The sequence below is a fragment of the Dermacentor albipictus genome, chromosome 1 (genome assembly GCF_038994185.2).
Source record: "Dermacentor albipictus isolate Rhodes 1998 colony chromosome 1, USDA_Dalb.pri_finalv2, whole genome shotgun sequence".
Classification (NCBI taxonomy): domain Eukaryota; kingdom Metazoa; phylum Arthropoda; class Arachnida; order Ixodida; family Ixodidae; genus Dermacentor; species Dermacentor albipictus.
Window position 1 is genome coordinate 323553252 of NC_091821.1, and position 26099 is coordinate 323579350.

At 46.1% G+C, this 26099-nt stretch overlaps 1 protein-coding gene across 8 annotated transcripts in view; it reads left to right on the forward strand.

The window, feature by feature from the left end:
* Larp4B (La-related protein 4B) overlaps window positions 1–24316 on the forward strand; it is a 95956-nt gene extending 71640 nt beyond the window's left edge. For all 8 annotated transcript variants that reach the window (XM_065453217.2, XM_065453219.2, XM_065453218.2 and 5 more), the window contains 6 exons: window positions 7035–7083; window positions 7257–7355; window positions 9069–9463; window positions 13622–13811; window positions 16942–17089; window positions 21447–24316. In XM_065453217.2, coding sequence (XP_065309289.2) covers window positions 7035–7083; window positions 7257–7355; window positions 9069–9463; window positions 13622–13811; window positions 16942–17089; window positions 21447–21598 — 1033 coding nt within the window. In that variant the 3' untranslated portion in view covers window positions 21599–24316. The remainder of the gene's footprint in view (window positions 1–7034; window positions 7084–7256; window positions 7356–9068; window positions 9464–13621; window positions 13812–16941; window positions 17090–21446) is intronic.
* Window positions 24317–26099: the final 1783 nt, after the last annotated feature.

The following is a 26099-nucleotide window of genomic DNA, read 5'->3' on the forward strand; positions in this document are numbered from 1 at the left end:
GCTGCACGTTACGGCAGCACCCGAAGACCGCGACGAGTCCGTGTCGGCCACAGATGCGTTGGACTGCTTGCGAAAACTCCGCATATTTATAGCCAAAAGCGGCACAGCGGCCGAAGGCGTGCATAAGAATGTGGACGGTCTGGAATCGTTCGTGCTGCAGAGTCTGTGCTGCACCCGTCAGAAGACGATCACGGACTATTTCAAATAAATGTGCCTTGTCTGACGATCACGTGTGCATTGTGTGAGAAACGAGTTCAAGGAGGTACCGTTTCAAAGGTAGGACGCTTGCGTTACTGAAATGCTATTGTTATGGCTAATTTTTGGGCTTTCACTATAACGACCTTTCAGAATAACGAACATTTTCCCGCGGTCCCCTGAAGTTCGTTGTACCGAGATTTCACTGTATGTTCCTAGATGTTCAAATACTGCAAGTTATCTTTTGGATGTTTGTATCTGTACTTTACCCAAGGTTATGAAGTTCTAAAGTTCCAGCTTTAAGAATGTGAATCTTTATTGGTGATTTCTACAGCTACAGATATTTAAGTGTCCTAAGACTATATGTCACAGTTTTTGTTCACTCAGACTCGCCTGCATTCAGGTAAAGAAAGAATGACGAGAATTGAATGAGTACAAGGAACACAGTGCTGATCCCAAAATTTGAGACTAGGTGGGGATCAGACCTAACTTTTTTGTTCTTGATTTAGAGCAACGAAATTTGGCAGCCACACTTGAAAGTGTCCTAAATAAGGAAATATGCAGTTTCATTATGCTACCTTGACTAGTTTTAAAGTTACAAAAAGTTACATGTGTTCTGCTTGTGGAAAACCTCACACTTCAATGAAACATGCCGGGGAGCTGCCTGTAGTCTTTGCTCAAGAGAGCAATACAGGGTGCAACAGTTCCAAAACTTCTCTAACCGCTTTATTATTTTTTACACAGAGCATCATATTCACATTCACTAATTGCACCAGAACTTATTGTTCACAAATTAGCATGCAGAAGAAAAACTAAGCCCTCAGCAAGATATTGAAAACTGTCATACCCTCAAGCACACTTCGGGAATACATAAAAACAAACAGGATCAAAATTGGGCCTGGCATTCCCATGCTACCCTTTCCACAGACAATGCAGAATGCCCAACAAATTTTTTTGAGGAAACGTCCCTCAAACTTTTTGTAGCAGTTCACACCTTTCAAAATGCATCAGGATTGTAGTTTTTGCTGTCATTGCTTTCAGGTGGCTTTTTGGTTCTCTGCCCTTTGATTTCGTGCACACGAGACAATTTTCTGGCTCACTGACGGCCGACGCTCGATGTGCTTAGTCGCGCAGTTCGAGGTGCTGACGCGTGAAGTACCTAGCTGCGCAGTCCGAGGTGCCAAAGCGTGAAATGCCTAGTCGTAGGCTCGAGGAGTCGACACTTGATGTGCTTAGTCGCGCAGTCTGAGGTGCCAGTGTGCGAAATGCCTAGTTGCGCAGCCCAAGGTGCCGATGCACGAAATTGCTAGCCGCAGGCTCCATGATTCGACACTCGATGTGCTTAGTCGCACAGCCCGAGGTGACAACGTGCAAAATGCCTAGTCGCAGGCTTGAGGAGTCGACACTTGATGGGCCTTGTTACACAGTTCAAGGTGCCGACGCACGAAATGCCCAGACGCGAGCTCGAGGAGTCGACGTTCGATGTACTTAGTTGCGCAGTCGGAGGTGCCGATGCACAAAATGCTTAGGCGAGGGTTCAAGATGTCCGCACTCGATGTGCTTAGCTGCGGGTCCGAGGATTCCGTGTGCGCTGTGCTTAGTCACGAATTCCAAAAGCGAGTGCTGAAAGGCTTAGCCGTGTGCCCGACTATTCTGCGTGCGAATCTTGATCGTGATGTCCGCGTCACCGCTGCTCGGTATGCTTAGCTGCGGCAGGTCTGAGATGTCCACAAACGTAAGGATCGGCCACGCTACTGCAATGTCCACGTAGCGCCCGTTTTGACACGTCGATATTACAGGAAGTGGAGACTACCAGACTCGCGAGGTGCAAAGAACCGAGCAGACAATAAGAGTTCCAATAAGAGGACCAATAGCGAACCACGCTGAAATCGTGTGGCAGAAGCGACCAATCGCAGACTCCGGCACGACCTTCAATCATTTGCTTTTTGTGTGCTTGTTTCTGTATAGAGGAGGTACCTGAAGCAGCAGATTTGAAGGTGGAGAATTCCGCTTTCCAACAAGACCAAGATGGTGGTGTTGGGTTGCGCCCTTGCAGAGATGTCGTGGCTTCAAAAACTCCATTCTTTCGTGATTTCTCCGAAATTTTTTGCCATCTTCGCTGATCTAAAAATTTTTTCTTTTAGCCCTTCTACATGGTTTTCAGTGGTATTTTGGAATCTGATAGAAAAGGAGTTATGGCAACTAAAAGTGTGATTCTGAAAAATTGATTTTTTTGTCCATTTTTTGCCATGCAAAAGCTGCGTTACTGCCTTAACTCTTTCGTTACCACGCCTATTCAAATCGATCACCGGTGATCGATGCTTTAAACGGCCGATTTCGACATGTTGGAATCGTTTCTCGTGCAGCTAGCGCCATCCAGTGGTTAGTCTAGGCAGTGCACTTGTAGAACCAGTTTAAATTTTCCCGCTCTGGCGACGTTCTGATTTTTGATGCGCCTTTTTGAGAACTAATGTGCGCGTGTTGTTGCAAAAGGGGGCGTGGCGGCCGCGCTTGAGAAAAAATACTGCCACTCGTGGTAATTCAGCATTAGCGTGAAATTTTTGTGATCAAAAGGCTCCCAGCAAGTCAAATATTGAATCATATTGTCGGCTTTGTTATCTGGCGGCGTTGAGTGGGGATAATTACCCGAAAATGACGCCAGCTATTCACTAGTGAGCTTTGACTTGGAGTTCGGGTCGTTTTATTCCACGAAAACGCATTCCTGAAGGTCCGCCTCATGTCCAACATGTATACCTAGCCTTTACAGCCAGTTTGCAGCAGTTTTGGTTTCGCTTCTCTTGTTAAATCCGCCAGAGGGCCGCATCCGGTGTTACTATCGCAACAACGCCAGTCGCTCCGGTCTCTGCCATGGCGTCGTCGTCGGACGCAACTGCGCCGCGCGGAAAGCGTTCTGCTCGAAAGTATTCTTCACCCGCACCTGATTTTAGTGACGAGGATTCGAGCTTCGAGTCCGAAGATGACAGTACTTCTGCTTCAAGCTCTGACGGCGACGATGTTTCGAGTCAGCCCGGGACATCCGCAGCTGCTCACCGGTGAGTTACCTTTACGGCCTTGAGCAGTCACCGGCGTCGCGCGCGCTTATCTGCCGACCTTTGTGCACAAGCTTAGAGCTATTCTTGCTATCTGCAGGGTCCGTACGTCGCTAGGCCAGGATGTGCTGCCACCGGCTGTGAAGAAACTTCAGTTCACGCCAACAAGGCCGCCCGGAGCACATCTCGGCCCAGCACTTCGGAGCAGCGCAAGACGCTTTACAACGGCGCGCGATTTTTTCCTCCTGTTCTTCACCGCAGAAGTAATAAATACTATCTGCAAGAACACGAATAAATATGCTTGGATGCATATTTTGGAGCTTCCAAGCTATGCTGAAAGAGATGGGTCGTGGAAGGAAGTGACTCCCGACGAATTAGTGAAGTTCATTGGACTGCTCATTTATAGGAAAGGAAAGAGAAGGAAAGAAGAGAAGAGGCGGCGTGTGGACTATCATCCCAATCGAAAAGCCGGTGCTGATTGACGACTATAATTCCGGGATGCTTGGAGTTGATAAGTCGGATCAGCTGAATGCATCCTATAACGTTTTGATGAAGTGCGTGAGGTGGTGGAAGACGCTCTTCTTTCATTGTATTGACATGGCTGTTGTGAATAGCTTCATTCTTTTTCAAGAGCACCGCCAGCAACACCTCTCAACACCGGAATTGCAGAGGAGCGCCCACTTCGACCAACTTTCTTTTCGGATGGAGCTCACCCAACAGCTGCTCGAGCTTGATGATGAAGAGGTTCCCAGAGTGCATCCTGTCCCAAAAGAAGTGCCGCACCATCCGCAAAAGATGCCGAAAAGGCGAAACTGAAGGATGTGCTATCAGGAACGCAAAATCGAACAAAAGACAAACGTTTTCTGCGAAAACTGCGAAGTGCACCTGTGCCTCACGAAAACGCGCATCTGCTTCACCGCATGGCACGAGCGCTGAAGCTGTTCCCGGTCTTTACTTTTTTTTATGTAGCTGAAGAACGGCGCGGTACAGAGAATTAATTTTTTTAGACAGTATTCCTGAGTCATTGATCTTCAAAATGTATATTCTAAATTTTCTTTCTTTATAATGTGTATGTAGATATTGTGCCTTTTCTTTCTTGTTTTTATCAACTCGCCACAAAAATGGCACTTTTCCGAATTTTTTGTATGTTCCCTAATAAATTGTTTGCTTTGTAACTTATGTTTTTGGAAAGAGCATTTCATTATGTGCAATTTGGCATGCTGCAACGTGTTCTGGAATATTATTTGTACTGGCAAAAAAATTTCTTCCGAGACCTATGAAAAACGGCCATTTTCTCGCGGTAACGAAAGAGTTAAGGGGGGACGCGGCCCTTGAAAACCGAAAAATCGCGAAAAAGTCGATTTTTGAAAAACCATATTTTTGGGTTGTATGTCTCATACACTACCTGTTCTGTAATTATCAGCACCTAATTCAACCGTAAAGTACAAAAAACGCTACTTTTGAGGCCACCGCGGCCCACAAAACACGCGCAAATGCCGAAATGAAGTCAAACTTCGCGCGCGCGCCATTCCCGGACCATGCGGTCTGCCCTCGCCATCTTGGTGTCGTTTTAACCGTGGATTCTTTGTCTCTATTTTGCCGCCTTGCAAAATGGCATCGTCGGCGCGGTTGAGGCGCTATTGGCGTTTTCCCGCGATGTGATGCGGAGCGCTGATTGGCCGGAGCAGCGCCTTCAAATCCTGCGGGGTAAAGCGCGCCTACCATTGGCTGCTGCGCGGGCGGCAGCGGCTGCTCAAATCCCGCGGGCTAAAGCGCACCTGCCATTGGCTGCTGCGCGGGCGATGGCGGCTGCTCCCTTTGATGCCGCACCCGCCGCGCTCGCGTCCCTTGCTCGCCTGCTTTCGAGCTGTTCATCGCCTAGCGCTGTCTTTTAGATTATTTGCTCAGCTTTTTTTTTTTTCTTCGCTAGTTCTTCGCTGCACGCGATGCCGGCAAAACCCAAGACAGTGCAGATGTTCGGTGCACGGGAACGCGATATGCGTCTTGTACGAGCATCGAACTTCCGATCTTCCGCAGCGAGTGCCGACTGCGTAGACGCTATTCTGCGGGGAAACTGTGCTTTCGGCTGTCGCCAGTCGAAAATCCGACACACTGAGTGCGCCTGGAGCCGCAAGAGCTAATTAGAAGCTCCGCAGGTGCTTTCTAATAAAAAAAAAAAATACACGTGTTCAACTTTAAGGCCTGTTTTCTCGGAATGTTTTTCGCTAGTAGTGGTGCTGGGGAAGGCGATATCTCAAGAACCGCTTTTCAGATTAGTATGCCGTTTTTTTTAGTCTGTTCCTGAATGACTTTGCCAGGGGGTAACAGGCTTCTTTTCTTGAAAGTTGGTGCAGTTAATTTATTATAAGCAATTAATTTTTGATGAATGTCGTCATTACTGGCTACATCAAATTCAAAGTTGTCTTAAAATTTTTTGGAGGGGAAATTAAAGAAAAGGGCTCTTTAGCCCCCTGGGATATCTATCAAGGGATCATCACAGTGAATTTCAGCTTCCTACGATGTCCTGGCATTTCTCCAGGCTCTTCCTCAGGCAGATACATGAATCACCTAGTTAGACCTCAATAACTCTGGAACTAATAAACATATCTTCATAAAACTTTGCGGTTCCTCATAGATCGGTGGTGTGAACATACCCTGAAAGTTTCATCTGGATATCTTAAAAAATAAAAAAGTTCGGTCTCATGGCTTCTCATGGCTTGCAGTACAGGTGGAGTGGCTTTCAAGTTGTGGTCAGTTGCGGTCAAAACAAGTCTCCATAAAGAGGGTCACATGGTTTAATTATGCATTAGATTATTTTTCCTTCACTGCATTTGAGGGTCGTAACCCTTTGAGGATCAATTTTTTTCGCCATATGCGACTGCCCAGGGTCGATAATATTTTTTATTGCAGATTCCAATTCTTCTTGGGGACTTATTTCGAAAAAAATTTACCATAATTTTTCTAGGCTGACAGTGAAGTGAGAAGAAAATATTTTGCGTTGATATATATGTACTCTTCATTCATGAATAACAATAAAAAAGGAAATAAACTTATAAGAGTTAAAAATTTGCATTGTTGTACACATGGTTCAAGGTTTTAAAAATGTGCACACGAAACTATTTGGCAAGACTCAAATGTTCTTGCTTTTATACTAATACGTACGTCCATAGCGTAATCGAACTGCGCAGGTGCATGCTAAAAAAAAACTGGTTTTGTGCCCGTCAAAAAAGCAAAACATGTGACAAACTCCCGCTAATGTTCATCTTATCGTCAACCAGAGGCAATTAGTTTACGCGAGTGTCAAAAAAAAAATCCAGAAACGCATGCACGGTGGCATCCTTCCTATGCACACCCTTGTGAGCACTAAACAAGTGAGAAATAAGCGGTCGCCCTTTGAGAAATTGTTAACGAGATAGCCATCGGTTTTGCAAGCCCAAGAAGCCGAAACGCCCACGGAACAAAACCCAAACCGCTGCCCGCCCGCATGTGCCAATGCGCGAGCGGTAGTATATAGACGCGCGGGAGCAAACTAGCTCTAAAACAAACCATGCTATGAAAACCAAGAGAGGGAGCTGCAAGAAAAAAATTACCTGTATTCCCACATAGTATCAGCACATGACAGAAAAGAAAGTTAGGAAATTGGTGCGCTTTTTTAAACGCACAGGCGGCGCCCTAAATATACGGCATCGACCATTCTTGGACTTGTTCACGGCGCCCTATATTTACGTCATTAACCCTCAAAGGGTTAAACATCAGTATCTTATTAGGCCACCTTCCTTTTCTTTGCAGCAGCCGGATGCGACGGAGGAAAAAGGAAGAAAATGGTTCCAACAAAACAGTAAGCACTTGCATTTTGTTTGTTGGTTTTTCTCTGCATGTGTGCATGCATCAGTCAATGCATATCTTGAAGTGTGCTTAGTTATGTGCCGAAATAATGAATTGCGTCTTATTACGGCACAGGACGGTAGCAATGGAGACAGCTGTGATTAATTATGTCTTATTTCTGTGCAGGATGGTAGTAATGCAGACACCAGCAAATCAAGGGAAGAAGCTGAAGCCCCAAAATTCGATCTGGAGGAAGCTGCCTTTCCACCTTTGCCTGGTTTCCTGGTATGTTAAGTTGACTCTTGTTATGTCTGTGTATAGTGTGGCAATAATTATTTTTGCTCACTCATTACTGCTGTTTATTCGAATCTAGGCCAATAGTTCTAATAGTCGGCTCTCGTTACAATGGACCCTTATAATCGGACAAAGAACATCTGTAATGTCCGAGACGCCTCAGTTCCAAAACTTTTTTCGCAATCCCTCCCCCCTTAAAAGCGACCTTCGTTGCATTAATAAAATAGGTATAACAAACTAAGGCTGAAATGTGGTCTGTTGTATCTGAAAGTCTGTTGTATGCGTGTCTGTTGTAACGGTTGTAGACTGTAATCATATACCAAACTCTAGGGTCGGCTTAGATTCGAGGATTTTAAAGAACGCACCAGTTTGTAATTGAAAATGATATCTAGTGGAGCCCCGATTATACAACTTTCTCAGGACCGCAAAAAAGTGTTGTCTAAAAATTCTACGTCTAAAAATGCGTCTAATTGTGAAGTGCGCAATTCATTGCTTGCTGCCGCATCACCACTTGCGTTTTAGACAGGACGGCAGAGCATTTATAGAATCGCGGCTTACGATAACGAAGTGTGTCTACATTGCATCCAAGCCAGCAGCAGCTGCAGCAGCGTGAGCAACAAAATCTGAATTTCGCTTGGAAGCCGCCATTGCAGCAGTCTTGCCTCTTCTTTTTCTCCATCTTCTTCTTCTTCTTCTTTTCTTTCCTTTTTTTTTTTATATGCCCCTTCTTTTTTTGGTCTTCCTCACTTTCTTCAAATCATCGAGCTGGATTAGTAGTGCTGGAATGCCGCATGAAAACCGGCCGCTGCCAAAAGCGCTTTCATCTGCTAAGCCTATTCCGCAGTCAAGTGGGGAAGACTCCAGTGGGGTTCGGCACGGGTAGCAAACTGAAACTGAAACTGAATTCGACATGGTTTCGTGCTGAGTTTCGCATGGCCAAGCAGACAACGGCGAAAATCCGCTAATGGCATGGCGATATTACGGTCATGTGCCTCAGTCAACGAATGGTATTTCACACTGAAACTACTTCGCTGGCTTTTTCAGCACACAGAGTAGCAGCAGTAGTGTAAAAACTAAATGAGAAGAGTTGCTCTTTCAAACAAGACCAAGACGGCTGCAATCGGAAACTTAGAACGGCAACTGCGCGGCACGGAAAAAGGTGCTTCCTTGCACATTCGTCGGTAAAAATACAGCTCACTGATGTGATATAAAACGCCATTACGACCAAAATATTGGTCCAAGATGCGTGAAATTTTCTGATATAATGCATCAGATACTGTAGAATTCAAAAATATTGATTTCAAAAAAGTGATTTTTCCGTAATCTTATTGGATCAGTGTCCTCCTTAAACTAAGGAAGCTTCTGGGTCATACATTTTCATCATAGCTTTGAGGCCTCTTAACTGGTGTGTGTGTGTGTGTGTTTTGCTCTATGACGCATTCCCTGTCTGTGAAATAATTTGTGCGGAAGTGAATTTTTTCCGTTTTCTCCACCAATTTTTTCATTATTGCGAGGTTCAAGTGTAATCAATTGGGGCTGTGTATCTTACTTCAGGTTCCGTGTGTGAAGCACTATAGTCGGGAGAAACATTTAGTGCTTCCAAATAACTTGTGTTGGTGGTTGGCACTTTTTTCTTTCATCTAATTCTTGCCACAAATTTGTGTCTGATGCAGAAAGTCACTTATTGGAACAACTTAATTTCAGGAGGAGGAATCGTTGGGCCAGGGAGTCGTGTCAGATGACAGCTCTTCGGCTCTAACGACACCCGCTGCAGCGACAGCCAACAGCAGGCTCTCTGATATAGTTCGTGGTGCTGCGCCTAGCCGCACACTAAGTAACAGCGCTGTCAGTTCCTCCTTACCAGCCACCACACCTGTACCCGCATTGGCCACAAATGCAGCATCCTCGACCAAACCTCCAACACGCGACTGTAAAACGCAAACAGCAGAGTCTGCCCTGAGTCCTGCAGCGGCCACCGGCACTGCCAACTCAGTGTCAACCCTTGTCACCAAGGACAGTGCCACCCTGACCAATGGCAGCGACTTCCCAGCGACTATGCTGACTCCACCTGCATCTCCTGTGTCTCCAAACACTGCCATGTGAGTGATTGTTACCTATACAGTAAAATCTTGTCAGTACGTACACCACATTAACAAACTTTTCAGAAATCTCCAGCTGACTTCTTATGGTTTCAGTGTAAAAATACTTCGCTATGTAGATTTCACAATACCGAACACTTCAGAATAATGATCATTATTCAGTTTCCATGTCATGTTAATAACGCCTCAATATAACTAACTACCGTATTACTTGATTTTAACGCACCCTCGGTTGTAGCGCACACCTCATTCTTTCATGCAGAAATACAACTTTCTCTCATTTGGAAAAAACAGATTTACCGCCAATGCACTAAGGTTGCAATAAATAAAGTCGTAGTTTCGCATGAAAGTCGAAGCATTGATTACAATAGCAAATTAGTAGACAGCTATACGAAAAGTAAGAATAGTAATTTTATTGACCATATAAGCTTCTGAAAATTTGCTTACTAGCTAAATTAACTAGCATGGTGTCAGGTGCACACAAGCATGAACAGGTCTCGCTCAATGACTGCGGGAACTTTTTAAATACTGGAGTGAAGTGTGGTAGCAGGAGCAAGGGAATTGATCTTTGTATGGCCTCTCGCTTTGACTGAACTAAGCCTAAGAACAGACATGGTGTGCCTAGATGCGTAGACTCTTGTCTTCACTGCAGATTGCTTTCAAGATAGGATTTGCGCTGTACATAGCAGCTGCCAGTATAGAACGCCTCTCCTGTTTGTGCCAGTCCCGCACACAAGTTTTGGGAACTCTGAACGCCCGTGATGCGAACTGATTTTCATGTCTCCCTACACATGATCACTTTCCTTTTATTTGCAGCATCGTGATGAACGAGGCGGCCATTTTGAAATGGCGATGGCGATATGGTAACGCAGATATAGGGTCGTACTCTATTCTAACACGCACCTAATCTTTGGACCCATTTTTATAGGGGGAAAATTTGCATTAGATTCGAGTAAATACGGTAATATTCTGAAATCTGGGGATTTCTAGGTTTCCATGTATCTTTCATGGCAGTCGAAAGAGTAGGCCAGGAGGCAACAAAGTGCAGAACGCGGACGCCACAGTGATTGGGGTCGGAAAACCTGAGACAGCGCTTCGTAATAATAATAATTTTTAAAAACGGGAAACTAGATTTTTATCTATTCTGGAGACAACAGCACATCGGGTTTTGAGCTGCCTGATGGCGGTGCCGCGAAGCAGACCGAATAATCGAGCATGTCCGAATTTTTGGAGTACGGAAAATCAGTCGGCGACTGTATTGAACTATTTTCTGATCCCTGTCGAATTCGATATATATGGGTTCGACTGTATAAACAATGGCGTACATTTTTTCTCTTTGTGTGTGTGTGTGAGAGAGAGCTGCAGCTGCTTGCAAATGCCATGTCAGTGTTCCATCCCTATTGCATGACATGCAAGGATGATATTAGTTGTGGTGAAGAATTGGCAGAACTTGTGAACAAGGAATTTGCAGACTTATATTTTTGAGGAAAGTGCCTGTAACCAACAGACACTTGTAACCTACAGCATCAACAACCATTCGGCTGCAGGTCATGTATAGAGCCAGACTTCAATATAGCGAGCCGTGGTTTAGGAAATATTTTAATTTAAAGTGCCTTAGTTCCTGCAATTTAGCGCAGTAACTTTTTTGTGCAGTTTCAACCTAACGAAGTCCTCAAGTATCACATGCACATACATGGACCCTTTGGGATAAGTAAACAAAAATTACTGGACAGTGCATGCAAATTCCCATGCCTTTTTATGTGCAAATGTTGTGAAAAGCATCAAGCAGAGGGCAGAATGCACTGCTGTGTTTCCTGTCATCCTGTTGCACAAAGCTGCAGCTGTCACTCATGTTCATGGTCTCGTGGATATGGTCCCAAACACGCCAGTGACCAGCCTGAGCAGGAAAACTCACTGAATGTGAACTTACTACTTGCACGGCAAAAACAAAAGGAATAGTGATTGTTTTCTGGTCACCACACGGTGTCATCATTGTTACGTATGTTTCAGTGATCGTGGCCTCGAGATTTACTACCGTGGAAAAGAAAATGGCAGTATAGCAATTGGTGGGCCCTGGTGATAATGTGCATGCACATGAGGAATCACGTTGGTGTCCACTACTCATTGGTATGATCCGTGCAGAACTTTTGCTTTAAAGATTTCTCCTTCATGTGCTTGTACTTTTTGCTGCTGTATTGGCCGGCTTCCTTATGGTACTCTCTCCAATGACAAGTTCCTATCCACCAAGAATGTTTCAAGAGCCCTTCAAGTTTTGATACAGAAACATCAAAACGCAGGCACAAGATTTGTAGTTCACTTGCATTTTTAGCTAAAGTGACTTTGTGATGCAGAGGTTTGTTTGTATAGGTTGTGGAACCACAAGTCAATTCCAGACAAGCAAGGTTTAAGGGAGGGTAGGGTAGCTTAAACGCTCCGTGTTCTGTCATGCGCATATCCTATTGCAGACATTTCTGGGTCCTGTGTTACTTTTTCGCAGCCCTTTTGCATTTTGCTCATCTCCGCATGCCGCACTGAGCCACAGGTATTGGATCGAAAGTAAGGTATGCGACCGGCCTAGTTGGTGTTCATCCATGATGTTCGACAGTGCAAACATAGACAAAGGATGCTGACAAAGACGAGCGCTACCTGCAGCGCCCGTCCTTTTTTCTTTTTTTCCCCTTATTTGTTTATGTTTGCGCTGTCAAAGATCATTAGATTGGGAGGCGTAGAGCACTCTGCCACTTGCAATAACCAATTCCAAACGAGGAACACTTTCAGCAAATAATACTGAAGCAGGTTGCCAGCAGCAATGTTGACTTGTTTTCTGACAGCAACAGTTCTAATATTTGAGTTCATTGCTAGAAGTGTTTTGGCAATTTGGAACCCCCTCTAGGCAACTCTAACATGTCTTAAGCTTTGTCTCTGTGCACCGAATAGTTCACATCTAACATGTTAAGGGGGGACCCTCGAAAATTTTTTTAAATTCTTTGTCGATTTTGATAAAACTTGCTGAGTTTATGTATTTCGATGTGCTAGTTTTAAATATAAGTGGAGTTTTCTTGCAGAGTAAATAACTTTCCAGAAATTGAATAAATTCAGCTTTATTGCATAATTTGCTTGGGGGTGAGCTATCTACCAAACTGTACATGGCATAATAAATATCGACGTATGGAACATAGCATGCAGTGCGAGTACGTTCACTTCAAAAGGAATACACGTTTTCTGGCCCTCAATTCCCTGCGAGCTCCGTCCCGACGCAACTTCACCGCAGATCTCGCAAACCACAGTCAGTTTAGTAGCTAAACCATAATCCTGATCACTCCGCACCAGCTACGCAGAACCACCGCAAATGTTACACGAAAAAACTTCGAGAAAATTGTTCACTGCTGCAAGTCTGACAAAAACGTACGGAGTGGCGGGCTTCGCGACCGAGGCTGTTGCACTATTGGCGGTCGAGTCTTCAACGAAACGCCGAATCCTTTGCTCCGTGGCTGTCGTAGATGGAATCTTGTCGAGTGTAGCCGGCGAATAGATATGCATGATCCGGCAAAGCAGTTCAGGCGCCGACTTTCGGGGGCGGTACGTCTTCAGTGGGGAGCTGCCGGGTATCTTGTGTTGACTCCGACGATAGAATAGCTTTCGGAAGTTTATTGCGTCTCGTACATTTCCGTCTGTAACGATTCACAGAACAAAACTTTGTCAGACCTTTAGCATAGCCACCGTCACAGTCACAAGACTAAGACAAAATGGCGGCTATTTTCGTCGTTTGAGCACTCGTGGTCCTTGGAGCCAATCATGACTCGCCATCTTGGTCACATGCTCAAACTAACCAATAATAGCATGTGCTGGAAAATTTCTTTTTCTTTTTTTTTCATGACCGCTGAGCCAGAAATGTTGCCGACTAACGAGCAAAGAAAGCGAGAAAATTGAGCTTCCGAATCATACCAAAATGGTGCTGGCAGAGCATGTAGTTGTCGAGTTATGTGCGACGAGAATCGGGCGCGATTTGTCCTCAATTTAAAGGGCGACGCTTGCGGATTCGCATCTTTAGATCACGATAATGAAAGAACTACTCGGCATTTTGTAACCAAATTTCGGAGATAGGCATCGGACAGCTGGTACTTGAGATGTAACTCGTAGATCCTTTACCAATTGCAGGCATGAAGGTCCTTCTCAGGAAGTGGAGGCCCCCGCAAGGGTTCAAAGCCCAGCACCCACTGAAGAGGCAATTGCCTCTGCTGCCGCTCTTGTTGTGAACTCGTCTCCTGCTGCTTCAGCTACGACACCGCCCACGCCAACAGTATCGGCACCAGCAGTGACAGCAACGCCACAGCCTGTGTCTAATGCGGTAGGTGTCGTACTGCCACCATTTGGTCGTTCACTACAACTTAGCAGCCGAGTTTTTACACAGTGATCATCTTATACGTTCTAAAGAAATGGTGGGTATTCCTCTCAAACATGCAAGAAAGCTCATGTACTTAATTTTAAATGCACATTAAAAGAGGCCCAGCCAGATAAAAGTAATCCTCCTCACAATCAGACCTTCACTTTCCATCTGTCGTAGCCCTAGTGCTACTTTGAGACATTAAAGCGACACTGAAGAAAAGTATTAATGTCAAGAGACACCACTTTGTGCATTGTCGGCACCACCTTCTACTAGCAGGGCCGTTCGATGCTCTTTCTGGGTTGAAAGGCCAGGCTCTGCTTCGTTTTTTGCTATTTTTCCCCTCCGCTCGCTTGACGCATGGAGCACATTTCCATAACATAAGGGAGTATGATCATGTGTGATGCGGACGCGAAGCATCTGGCATCATCTTGTTGCACAGTGCATCAATTCGCAATGCTCTCAGTCACTTTTGCATTTGGCACGTGATCAGGACACTCTGTGCAGTAATGGTGGCAGATATGAACTCGCATAGACTTGTGCCAAGTCTCAGCGTCATTCGTTTTGGGGGGACTTAACGACACAAATGTGAAAGTTATTCTGCATCGGAAACACCAACCGGAAGGCAAAATTTTTATTCTTACATCCGGTATGCAATAGATAACATCTCTCTCTCTCTCTTTCTTTTTTTCCCCTTTTTTAATGGCTCAAGTGCTTCTATAACCGATGAGGCTATCCTCGCGAACGTGCTTGCATCGGATAGCGACAGTGAGCGCCATGACGGCAGCGCTGACGCGGTAGGGCAGACTGCCTCAACATTGTCCCTGCGGGAGGTCCTGTAGGTGATTCAGTCCCTCATGGGCTTGTTTTCGCAAGGGCCCTTTCACTTCACTAAGTGGAGCACCTGGATGCCTTCTGGAGAAGGATGTCGGCAAGCTTCATATAACGCAAGCAAGGCTGACGGACATGCATTTTTTGTGCAAGCCAGCAGAAAGTACATGGCGAGATGCTTGTGGCAGTCACGTCCCAGCATTTCTTCTGGTCTACTCAAGCTGAGATGCTACCAAGGCAGCGTTCCCGCATTCATTAAAAGACGCCTTTTGGGGCCACGAAAGCACCAGAGCAAGCTCGGCGGAGCTCGTATGTCACGTGCCGCCTGTGACGCCTGTCTGCATTTGTTATAGCAGTGCCATTCTTGAACACCGACAGCCACTGCTTGTTGACAACATGTGATCGAAGCACACAGGAAGCAGAGTTGCTGTTGGAGTCGCCATAATCGGAAGCCAGATGGAAGGCGGTAGTGGAGAGAACTGGCCTCTCCACCATTATAGTTTACTCAGTACAGCTATGCCATCCCTTATTTAGATTTTTTTTTCGTGGGGCTCGGTTATAACAATGCAATTTTTGTGGCACGTTAATATTGTTATAAAGTGGGTTTGACTACCGTAAAAACCGGACTATAGGTCGGACCAGAATATAGGTCGATCCCCCAACTAACAAATTCTAAAAATGAAAAAAATCTTTTTCAGTGGCAAAAGTACCGAAAGACATGACACCCTTACCTATAAACAAATGCGACTCAGCGGGTTGCACAATGATGAAAGTACTTATTTAAATGCTGCTCGCATGTGCACCTGGCCAAGTTTTTAGCGGTATCGCGCGACCATCGACCCGCGTGCTTGTCAACACCGTATTAACGGCGCTGAGCAGCGAAACAAACGAGATACGCGCATGTGTACACATGCCCTTACTTTCGCTATTTCGCCGCTCTGTGCCGTGATGATAAAAGGTGCTGACAAACACGCGGGTCGACGGTCGCGCGATACTGTTAAAAATTTGTCGGGTGTACAGTACACAGAAGGGCACGAAGTCCGCAAGCGCTATTCCGAATCAGAGCAACACGTTTGAACAGAGTCGGATGACGAGTGCTTCTCGCTGTCCAGTCCATAGGCGCGTGCGATCTCTACCGCTTTCAAACGAATGCATTCGACAACAGGCAGCGATCTTGCACGCAGCTCTCGGACGGACTCCGCAACCTTGCCTTCCAGTTCTGCAGTCCGCTGCGATCCGGCCACGAAATGACGTTTTCTTTTGGTTGCTGCAAGTTGTAATACGTTGCTTTTACCTCCGCCACAACTGAATGCTATTTTCGGATACTCCAAGTCCGCGCTGTGCCGCCAGGTTGCCGTGGGCTTCCGCGTACTCAATCGCCTTTTTCTTGAAGGCGACGGTGAATCGACGTCGGCTTCCGCTCATTTTGAAACAAAATGAAAATGCAGCCTTTAATTAATATAACTTTGCAACAGTGGAAACGCAAAATGCCGGTGCCACAATGTCACCACGCCATAGAATAAAGAACTAAAAGAACCAACGCCGTGCTGCTGATGATGGCGATGGCGAAGGCGGCTGTTTACTTTATCCGCCGATTGTGGCAAGACTTCCGTAGTTTTTTCCGCCAATGTCCGGTATATAAGTCGAAGGTCGACTTTTCGCGATGGTTTTTTGAAAAAAAGTTCGACCTATATTCCGGTTTTTACGGTATATTTTTATAAGTGGACTGCACTGTATCTTTGCGTAATGAACATGCTTTTTTGCCCAAAACGCAAGCAAAGTTTGGGGATGCGTTATAATGCAAGGTAAATTTCATGGGAACCTTTTCAATATAGCAACAATTAAAAATTAAGACTTTAATGATTCGGAAAATGCATGATTGCAAGAGATTTCATTGGGGAGACAGGCAGCTCGTGCTTGGCTATGTTTATGTTGACATAGTTGGTGTCAGTCACCAGTCTGAATGTGCCATTATCTAGACGAATAAACTCCCACCCTCTTGATGACCGTGTAGTACAGTTCTGCTGATGTCCCACCTGTGCCTCTGTATCATCGTACATGGAGAGAACCATTTCCTGTTGGGCAAAGTTCTGCGGTACCTAGTAAAGAAGACCATGTTGGCATTCTGTACATAATGCACATCTGATAGGAAATTGGTTTAGAGTATCGGCTGGTTGAGGCCCTTTCTCTTCTCTCGGATTCTTTGATGGCTCTCGGGTGTAGACCATCAGCTCCATCGATTCTAAATGAATTCCCCTTGCAGGTACCACAGAAGGCAGCAGCAGCTGCCGAAGAAGGAGGTCGCAAGCTGACCTATTCGGAGGTGGCAGCTATGGCCAAAAGCCGAGCAGCCACGCAAGCCACACCAGAGCAGCCCAAGGAGGGCACAAAGCCGGGCCTTCGAAACTCAGGTGGGCACCTTGCAGCTGCCTTTCATTTGCAGGCCACATTAGTTCCAGTGTTGCGACTAGTTAACCCTTTCGCTGTCGGACCTTTCTGGCCGTGACGCACCCCCAGTGTCGGCTTGGTTTCAGGGAACGAGCATAACAGGCACATAGCAATTTATTTTTGATTATGATTGGTATACAAATAACATAGTCAATGCAATATGCACATTTCAGTGTTCTGCAGCTGTTGTTAGTAAACACCATCATCATCATCAGCCTGACTATAAAATTCCTTCAACATCCGAATCTGACGATGCGGAACCCTCTTCCTCGCATGCGACTCTGTCCGAGACTGAATCCGAGCTAGGCTCGTATTCTGAATGGGAATTGAGCCACCGCTCCAATGAGCAGACGAAGGTCCCGCGCGCTGAGCCATCCGAAAGTAACCGCGCGCAGGGAGGATGCGCTTTCAGTCGCCCGCACATCGGAGATAAATGGGACGTTGCGTGATCAAGATGACAGAGAGAGATGGAAAAAAGCCAAACAAAGTTCGAAGGGCTTTACGTTTACTGCTGCAAGTCGGAAGCGAGGGTGCGGCGAGAGAGCGAAAGCAGCAACGAGTCACTCTTTTCGGAGAGGCAACGGCACTGGCACGTGCGCCTGAACTTGACGCGCCGTAGCAGACACACCAACAGAAGAAAAATAAAAACCTTCAAACCAGCGGAGATGGCAGAACAACCCTTGAACCCATAACCACACGCGCACGACGCATGATACAGCGAACACGGAGCCACCGCGCCACTCAGCAAAGAGAAAGTGGGGAGTGGCAGTCCCGCCGTACTCTTCAATACATGGAGTAACACAGGTCGGGGCGAGTATACGAACTTGTAGAAAGAGTCAACAGATAGCGTGGCCAATCCAGGAGCCCCAGCTTTGCGCTCTGGCACGAAATTTTGAACGTACGGTAGAGAACGTACCGGTACGTCAGTGACACTGTGGGGGGGGGAGTGCGATGACGTACCGGTACGTCCGTGACAGCGAAAGGGTTAAAGGCCTCATGAGAGTGGCTTGTTGGGCTAGTTGGTACATGGTTATGCTAGGAGAATGCCAGCAAACTTTAGAGCAGGAAAAAATCGAGAGGCAGACATAGACAAAGAGACAGGAAGGTGGCTGGACTAACAACTCAAGTTGTTAGTCCAGCCACCTTCCTGTCTCTTTGTCTATGTCTGCCTCTCGATTTTTTCCTGCTCTAAAGTTTGCTGGCATTCTCCTAGCATAAGGTTAAAGGCCTACTGCAACAAAATTTTTCTTCAGATAAATTGGTGATTAATGAGTAGCATAGACAGTTAAAACTCGATATAACGAAGTATCTAACTTTCATAACCTCTTGGCCATAGAACGCCATGTAATTAGAACCTGAATAGAGAGAAGTGTTCTTGTATGCGATTTCAATGTAATGAAATTTGCTTCCGCATAAAAGTAATGCCGGCACAATAAATCAAAACGTCTGCAGATGCAGATGGTCACATGGTTGAATTGCAAGTGGCTGCTTGAAAATGCACTTCTCAAAGCGCGCATGGTGCGACATGGCACGTGTTGCGATATCCACTGCGCATCTCCGCCATGGCTGTAAGTGCAGCGAGCGCATACGCAGCGGCGTACACTGCGTTAGAGGTAACCTGCAGCGTGTGTATGGGTGCGCTGAGACGGCGTGGCATGTAAAATGTCTTCCCGTGTGTTTAGTATTTAAGGTTGCATCATCTCGAGTTTTGGTGACCCGTTGCAGCGCGAGGCAGACGAAGCATTCGCTCCCTGCTGCTGGTGCTTCTCATGATAGCATCGTCCCAGTGCGGGCGATACGGGCCTTTTCCCGCGAGCGCTGATTGGCCGGAGCAGCGTGTTGAAATCCTGCAGGTGATGGCGGCAGCTGCTCCCGTCGATGCCGCACCCACCACACTCGCATCGTTGTCGCCCCTTGTTCCGTCCGCCTCAACAGCCGCCTGCTTACGAGCTGCTCATTGCCTTGCGCTATGTTTTAAATTACTAAGCTTGTGAGAGGCGCTCATAAACAGGTAGCACTGCTTCTGCAACATAGCCTGAAAGATTGTATCGATGCTTTGGAGGTGGCACACCATCACTCTTGCTGGCATTATCACACCACGAGTCTGTACTCTCAGGGCACAAGTCGTGGTGAGGATCCTCGTCTGTCGATGTCATGTGGTGGTACGATGCCATCACTGCACGCTGCATTGCAGCCACATCGTTGCATTTGTTCCGTAGGGCCCAGCCATAATAGTCGGTCAACTTGTCGATGAGGGCCTTTGTCAACCTGCCTCGTCACTTTTCTGCACAAGGTTGTGCAGTGCTGTCCCCATTCTCTTCTGGGCGTAGTTCAGGCATTCCTCTTTTGAAATGGGGACCAGTCCATAAACATTTTCTTTCACAAGGGCAGAGAAGGTGGCACTATGTCCGTCAGACACGAGCGTTGTGTAACGGAGGTTGTACCTTGGTATTGAATGTGAGAAAAGGATGACGGCTGCCTCAACCTCCATCCTCCTACCAGCTTGCGTAGCCTGGCCCTCCCGGCTTTGGTCCCACTTGGCAACCAAGGCAATAGTTTGATAAAACAATAGCGTCCAAGATGAGGCCCGTACGATATTCAATGCTTGTGCCATGTTTCATCAAAGTTCACTGTGATATCCCTGCTGAAATATGGATCCATTTCCCTGTAGGTGGTTTTCACAGCAGAAGGAGATTTTGCATAGAACTTGTCTATGCACTGTGTCTGCGATTCCCTGAATTTCTTCAAGTGCTTTTGAAGTCTTATGATGCAGGCCTCGATGGGACACGTTCATCGCTGCCCAAAAGTCATTGAGGGCTGTTTGTCCCTTCCCCATCTGTTTTGGTGCCGCAATGGCTCTTATATGCACGTCAAAGGCCATTGGGTCATCCTGACGAGCAGAACTCTGCGAGCTTGCAACTACTCCACAATGTAAACATAGCAGCTCAAGCTTTGTTGCAAGTCCAAGTTGGGTGCCTCCTTGAACCTTCGCGAAGCACCGCTGGCATGGGGTCCCGCATAGCAGGTCGCCTAGGGCATCCATTTGCACAAGGATAAATTTTTCGCCTTCACTTGTAGCGGTGGCAGATTCAGGACCGTGCTCCATTGCTTGAAATTTTCGCCCTGTCACTGACATAGTGCCAAGTCCTCGTTGCACAGCAGCGCATTTTTTCTCCACCATCTCTTTCTCCTCACAAGTCAGGAAACGTTTTCAAGTGCACAGCGGACGATGCGATCGCACTGTCCGAGGCAGATGAAAGAGAGGATGGGGAAGCCGCTGTTGAGGAACACAAGACACCAAGCGCACTCGTCACGACAAATTCTTGCGCCGGTGGAGCAGGAGTCGCGTTGCTAGAAGCGTCGACGCAACCATGCTCTTACGTAGATGAAGCATAAGCTGCCCCACAGGAGCCATCTGTGCGGCATTTTGCTGGGGCACACAGTAACAATGTAACAATGCGTCATTATTCATTGGTCTGCGGCCGCTAAAGCGGCATCTGCCTAAGGCCTCTACCCCACTCCCTCTGAGCTACAGGTCGCTTCACTCCCCTTGGCAGGAGCCTTCCTTGTCAGGCTTGGGGGTGAAGCATAGCGCAAAAGAACAAGTACAGCCAATGTCAAATGAAAAAAGAATAGTGTGCCAACCTCTTAAAAAAAAAAAATCCTCAAGATTTGAACTCACAACCCCAAAATTGCAATCCCGATACTTTTTTGTGGCCCTGTGAAACCAGACTGAAGAGTTCGCTATTACAAAGGTTCTGGGTCAGCTATTGTTACCTGTCAATATAGTGTTCTGGCTATGGTGAAGGGCCCCCTCACTATAGTCAGTTCCAAAAAGTAAAACTGTATACATGCAGGGGAGAGCATTAGCATTGGACCAGTTTTTGCAAACCTTTCCTTGTTTTTTAGTGAGCACCAAGGTCGCATGCTGCAACTAACCCATAGCACTGAAGGCACTAGCAGCCGCTCCAACTTGACACCTTCTTGGATCTGGGTTCCGTAGTCCTGTGTTAAGCTTAAAGGGGTAAGGAGGGGCTTTATTCTGCATGACAAAGTTCGGCATGTGGTGCAGTCTCCTCGCAGAGGTGAAAGGAGTCGCTCCTTTGTGTGAACTATCCAGTCAGCACTTCTGTGATAATGCTGTAGTCATCAGTTATGATCCCATTTGGGATCGAAAAGTGCATCTCTTGCAATGCCACATGCAAGTTCTTGGTGAATATCTTTAGTTTGTTGAAGGAAAGCTGTGCCTCTAAGATATTATAAATTGGCTAATCAATCCAAGAAAAAGGGTTAACCAACAGCCCTGACCATTCTCTGCAGGTCATGGCCAGCGACCAGAGCAGGCAGCTGTGGGTCAGCCACAGAGGGGCCCTGGCCGGAGGATGGAGCCACGTGCCCACTCGCGCGACCGCCGATCCTCGGCCGCTGGCTCTCACAGGCACCGCAGCCCGCCCAGTGAAGATGCCCACTAAAGGCCTGACCCTACTGTGCAGCACTTGAGGTGGCCAACGCTGCCACAATAATGCTTGTCCCAGCCATGAGAGGTGCCGAGGACATCTTTTGCCAAAACGGCCCCAGCAGGAGGTGGTGACCCCGGAGGGGTCTTGTGCTGTGCTAGTGACGACAGTATTTGTTGGTTTATCGACTCTTGTCTCTCCATTCACATTGCGTGCACGCACCTGGCCACCTCCTGCCTGTAACCGCCTGGTCGGCCCGGATGCCAGAACATTGCTCCTCGCTGAGACTTTCCGTGTCCGCAGGGGAAAAACACTTTTGTTCCTGTTGCAAAATGTTGCTAATGGTGTGCTTGGAAGCCGTGGGTGGCAGCACCACCAGGCTTTCCCAAGAGGAAGGCACAAACGGCCTTGCTTGCTGCTGGCCAATATGCAAGGGTGGCAGGTGACAGACCACAACACCTTCCACCCACCTGACACGGGCTCTGCCGCAACCACTAAGACAACAACATACGTGCTACAAGACTTGACGCGTGCCCGGCAGTGGCCGTTCAGCGAAGGACTGTGCTGTCCGAGGCCACAGCTGATTTCTCAAAGGGGCTGCCCAGGGCAGGGCTGCAGTGGTGACACACAGCACTAGCACTTTATAGAAGAGGCCTGCCCTGCCCTCACCGGGCATTTTTTTTTTCTTTCTTTTTTTGTGATCACAGAAGAGACCCGAAATGATGGCAAGCTGGCCATTGGTGTTCTCCAGCTCTGTTCTTGTAGGAGTGTTACTACCATTCAAAACAAAGGAGTGGATAGCTTTTTTATTATTATTTTTTTTCTACTACTTCTTTATATGTTATTGTCTGTGTTTGTATAATCTCCGAAAGCCAATTGTTACGAACAACATCCAGATGCACCTAGATGTTCCAAACTCTGGGGGTGCATGCTGACACAGCTAAGCGGGCTGTGTTGCACCTTTGAGGCGGACTGCCCATTGAGTGCATTTCACATGCTTCCTGTTTCTTTCCTGGCGGTCTTCCGTCTCTGTGTGAGCTTGTCCCTGGGAGATTTCTGTTGTCAAAGATGTGTTTACTGGCAACCTTGGTGCACGGTACCGCGCCCATTATTTTTGGTCTTTTTGTATAAAACTGTCAGCTTCCCAAGTTCTCTGTAACACGATGTTGCCACGGCTGGTGTCGCAGTGCATGTTTAGCTTGCACCATGTCGCCCAATGTTGCAGGTCACTAAAGCACTAAAGCCTGCCATGAAAATTAAAAGCAAAAAAAAGACCAGCTAAAGAAAATGAAAAAAAAAAAGCCTGCCATGTAGGTTTTTGATTTTGCTACAGCTTAGCGTGACAAGTTTGCACATACAGAATTCAGCGTGTCATGAGACTAGGGTCTGAGTAAGGACTAGTGTTGAATGTGTGCATTGCAATTCTCAGAATGAGTGGAGCGCGCTCTGTCAGCTGGTTGCCTTGGGAAGCTTGCACATGCACTGTCAGCCAGCCCTCTGATCCTGTGACAGTAGACGGGCTCGGCTTTTCCTTTTTTCTCTCTATTCCTCCCTATTGCTGTTTTTCTTTTTCTTGCAGGTATGAATGTGTGTTTCTCTCACCTTAAATTTGTGAGGAGGTCCACAAACAAGTAAAGCAAGCATACTGCAGATTTCTTTTTAATAGAAGTAATGTTCTCTCTCATTTTGGTGTGCCGAGTGCAGCAACACATGTTGTTGCAAAATTTCATCAACTGATTTTATTTTCCCTCCCCTCCGATGTCTCAAGTGTTTGTTGTGCTCATTTGATTTCAATGTTTGAATGGTCTTGCTTTCTCCTCTTTTTTTTTCTTACTATGGGAGATGGTGTTCTTGAAGTTTGAAAGGGCCTAGTCAGGACAGAGTTTGGGAAAGGCAGAAGACAGCCATTAGGGCCTTTATATGATTCTTTTTTTTTATTTGTGTGTGACATAAAAAGAAATTGTTTTGGCTGATGGCCCTAAAGGCAAAATGTATTTGTTCGTTTGGACTCTCCTCCATTGAAGCCTAGATGGGAGGAAGGTAACTGACGAATGAAATGTTCACATTGTTTGTAAATAGCGACCTTACTCTTCTCTTCCTGCCCCCCCCCCCCCCCAATTCTTTTTCCCCTTATGCCTTTTCTGACATTGAAAGAGGGAGGGGGATTCAGTGCTGATAAGGGCAGCAAGCTCGCCTATAATGGGCAAGTTGATCGTAGCTGCACGAGCACAGTGCAGGTGGGTACAGGCAAGGGAGGCCGAGATTTTTGGGCGCTTAACTACTTCTGTTGTCTGCAGAGGGATTGAGGGAGAGAGCTTGGTGGGCATGTTATTATTGGAGGATATATTTTTGCGATGACCGCACTGGGCGTACAAGAGACCTTACTCTCTCTCTCAGCGCATTTTCTGTCAGTCCAAGTGCCTTAAGTTTTTTCTCGGAACCTCCCCAGGCCATCTCCTGCCGTCACGGGAATTATATTCTGCTGTTTCTTCCGTGCCGCTTTTCAGTGTCCATGCCATGAAAGACTAGTTTCTCTCGTGCATACCTCCACCCCATCTCTAGCTTCCTCTGCCTTGATTTTTTTTTTTCCTACCCCAGTTTTGTGCCCAAGATTGTGTGTTTCGCAGCAACATATATTCTGCCTTTCCCTCATTATTCAATATTTTTGGTAACCTGCAAAGTATGATTTGGATTGCTGGGTGTATAAATTAATAAATGCAAGCACTAGGTCTACTTCGGTGTACTGTTTAAAAGAGAAACTGCATATGCAGTCAACTTGTGAAATTCAAACCAAGTGCGCTGCATCATGCTTGTAAACTTTGTTCTTTTTTTTTTAACCCTCTTTATAAACATCAAAGTAAGAAACTCACTGTGAACAGTACTGTGACAGCCAAGGTGCTGCTATATGCGCTGAACATGCTAGGAAATTGCTTCAGCTACCCACGCTGTGCAGCAAAATGCCATGCAGTCACTCATAGCAACACATGTAACACTGCATAATATTTTCAAGATTAAAAATACAGTAAATATCAAGTGGAAAAAAAACTATCGGATAACTGAGACTCGGCAAGTTATGAACAAGGTGTGCGCTTTTTCAGAGTTAAATAAATTGGGCAAATAGCAGCAATCTCCCATTTACCAATTACTGCATCAAATTGTGCCACAGCATCTTTCCCAGAGACTGATTTGGAGGTGAAAAGCACCAAAAGCTTTGTTTTGCTTTTCTGATGCAGTAAAGGCAATATTGACACATTTTCTCATGTTTTGTGGCACCATAATCATTTTCAGGGTGAGTAGGCGAGCATTAATAAAGCTACAATGTTGCCCAGTATAAAGTGGCTTATCCGATTTCCAATCAAGGTCAGCAGTTGTCTTTGTTTTTGCATAAACATACCAAGGCAGAAACACTCCCTCACAACTGATTTGTTCAGTTTTTCTTACAGCTGCATACGCAGCATACCTGTATAGTCCCTACTGGTAATGTGCTTGTACCAAAGTTTCTTTCCCGAAAGTTGAATGTGCTGTTACCCTACAAAGTTCAAGTACCCTACAATTTTCACAGCACATTAACCATAATCCCCTAACAGCTCCAAGACAAGGAAAATTCGAAGAACTTGTTCACCTTTATAGCTTTGAAAATTACATTGGTTCAAAAAAAGAAAGTGAAATGTTATTCATGTTAAGTCTCTGTCATTAAACTGAGAACTTGCGCCAACACACAAAATCTACTATAATTTATGCGATGGGCTGTGTGATTTTGAGCTGTGAGGATCAAGTGTAGCATGTATGGTACATTGTGCATTGCAAGGTTAAAGGGGTCCTGCAACACCTTTGTTAAGTGAATGCAATGCCTTGTGATATATTCCTGCAGAAATGTTTAGAAAGAGCCAGAGTCAAAGTTTCCTCTCATCTTGGGTGGCCTGATAGCAATGCCCTGCCTATTGCTACATTTATCTGGCAATAGTGCCTGATAGCGATAAGGCACTATGACAGGACAGGTGGGCTGTGTTAACTTGAAATCACGATATCTATGGGCTGTTGCTGCAGTTTATTGCATCAGAGACGCGGCATAATAAAAACTCGATGGCTACAGGAAAGAGACGTGTTCTCGGAAAATGTGAGCTCTCCGCTGCTTGCAATGGAATAATATTTGGCTGCTCAAAATGTGTTGCAGTACCCTTTCAAGCCATCGTGCTGTAATACATGTTGTGGAAAGCTCTCTCCAGCCAGAAATCTGTGTGGTAGAGTATGACAAATTCTAGCTGCTGTACTGTGTTCAAAAGGACCCAAGCACTAATAGTTATGCTTGTTTTAAGCAAATGCTCGTATAGTAGTCCTCAGTAGTGCTACGAGGGTAGAGAAAATGCCAAGTGTGAGCTAAATTGGTAGATAACGCTGACATTGCGAAGCAAGATGTACAACGTTCGAAATGCCACACCAGATTTCTACGACGTGGATTTTACTGCACAGTGCCTGTTTTAGACTATGTAATTGTCAAATATTCATTAAATAACAA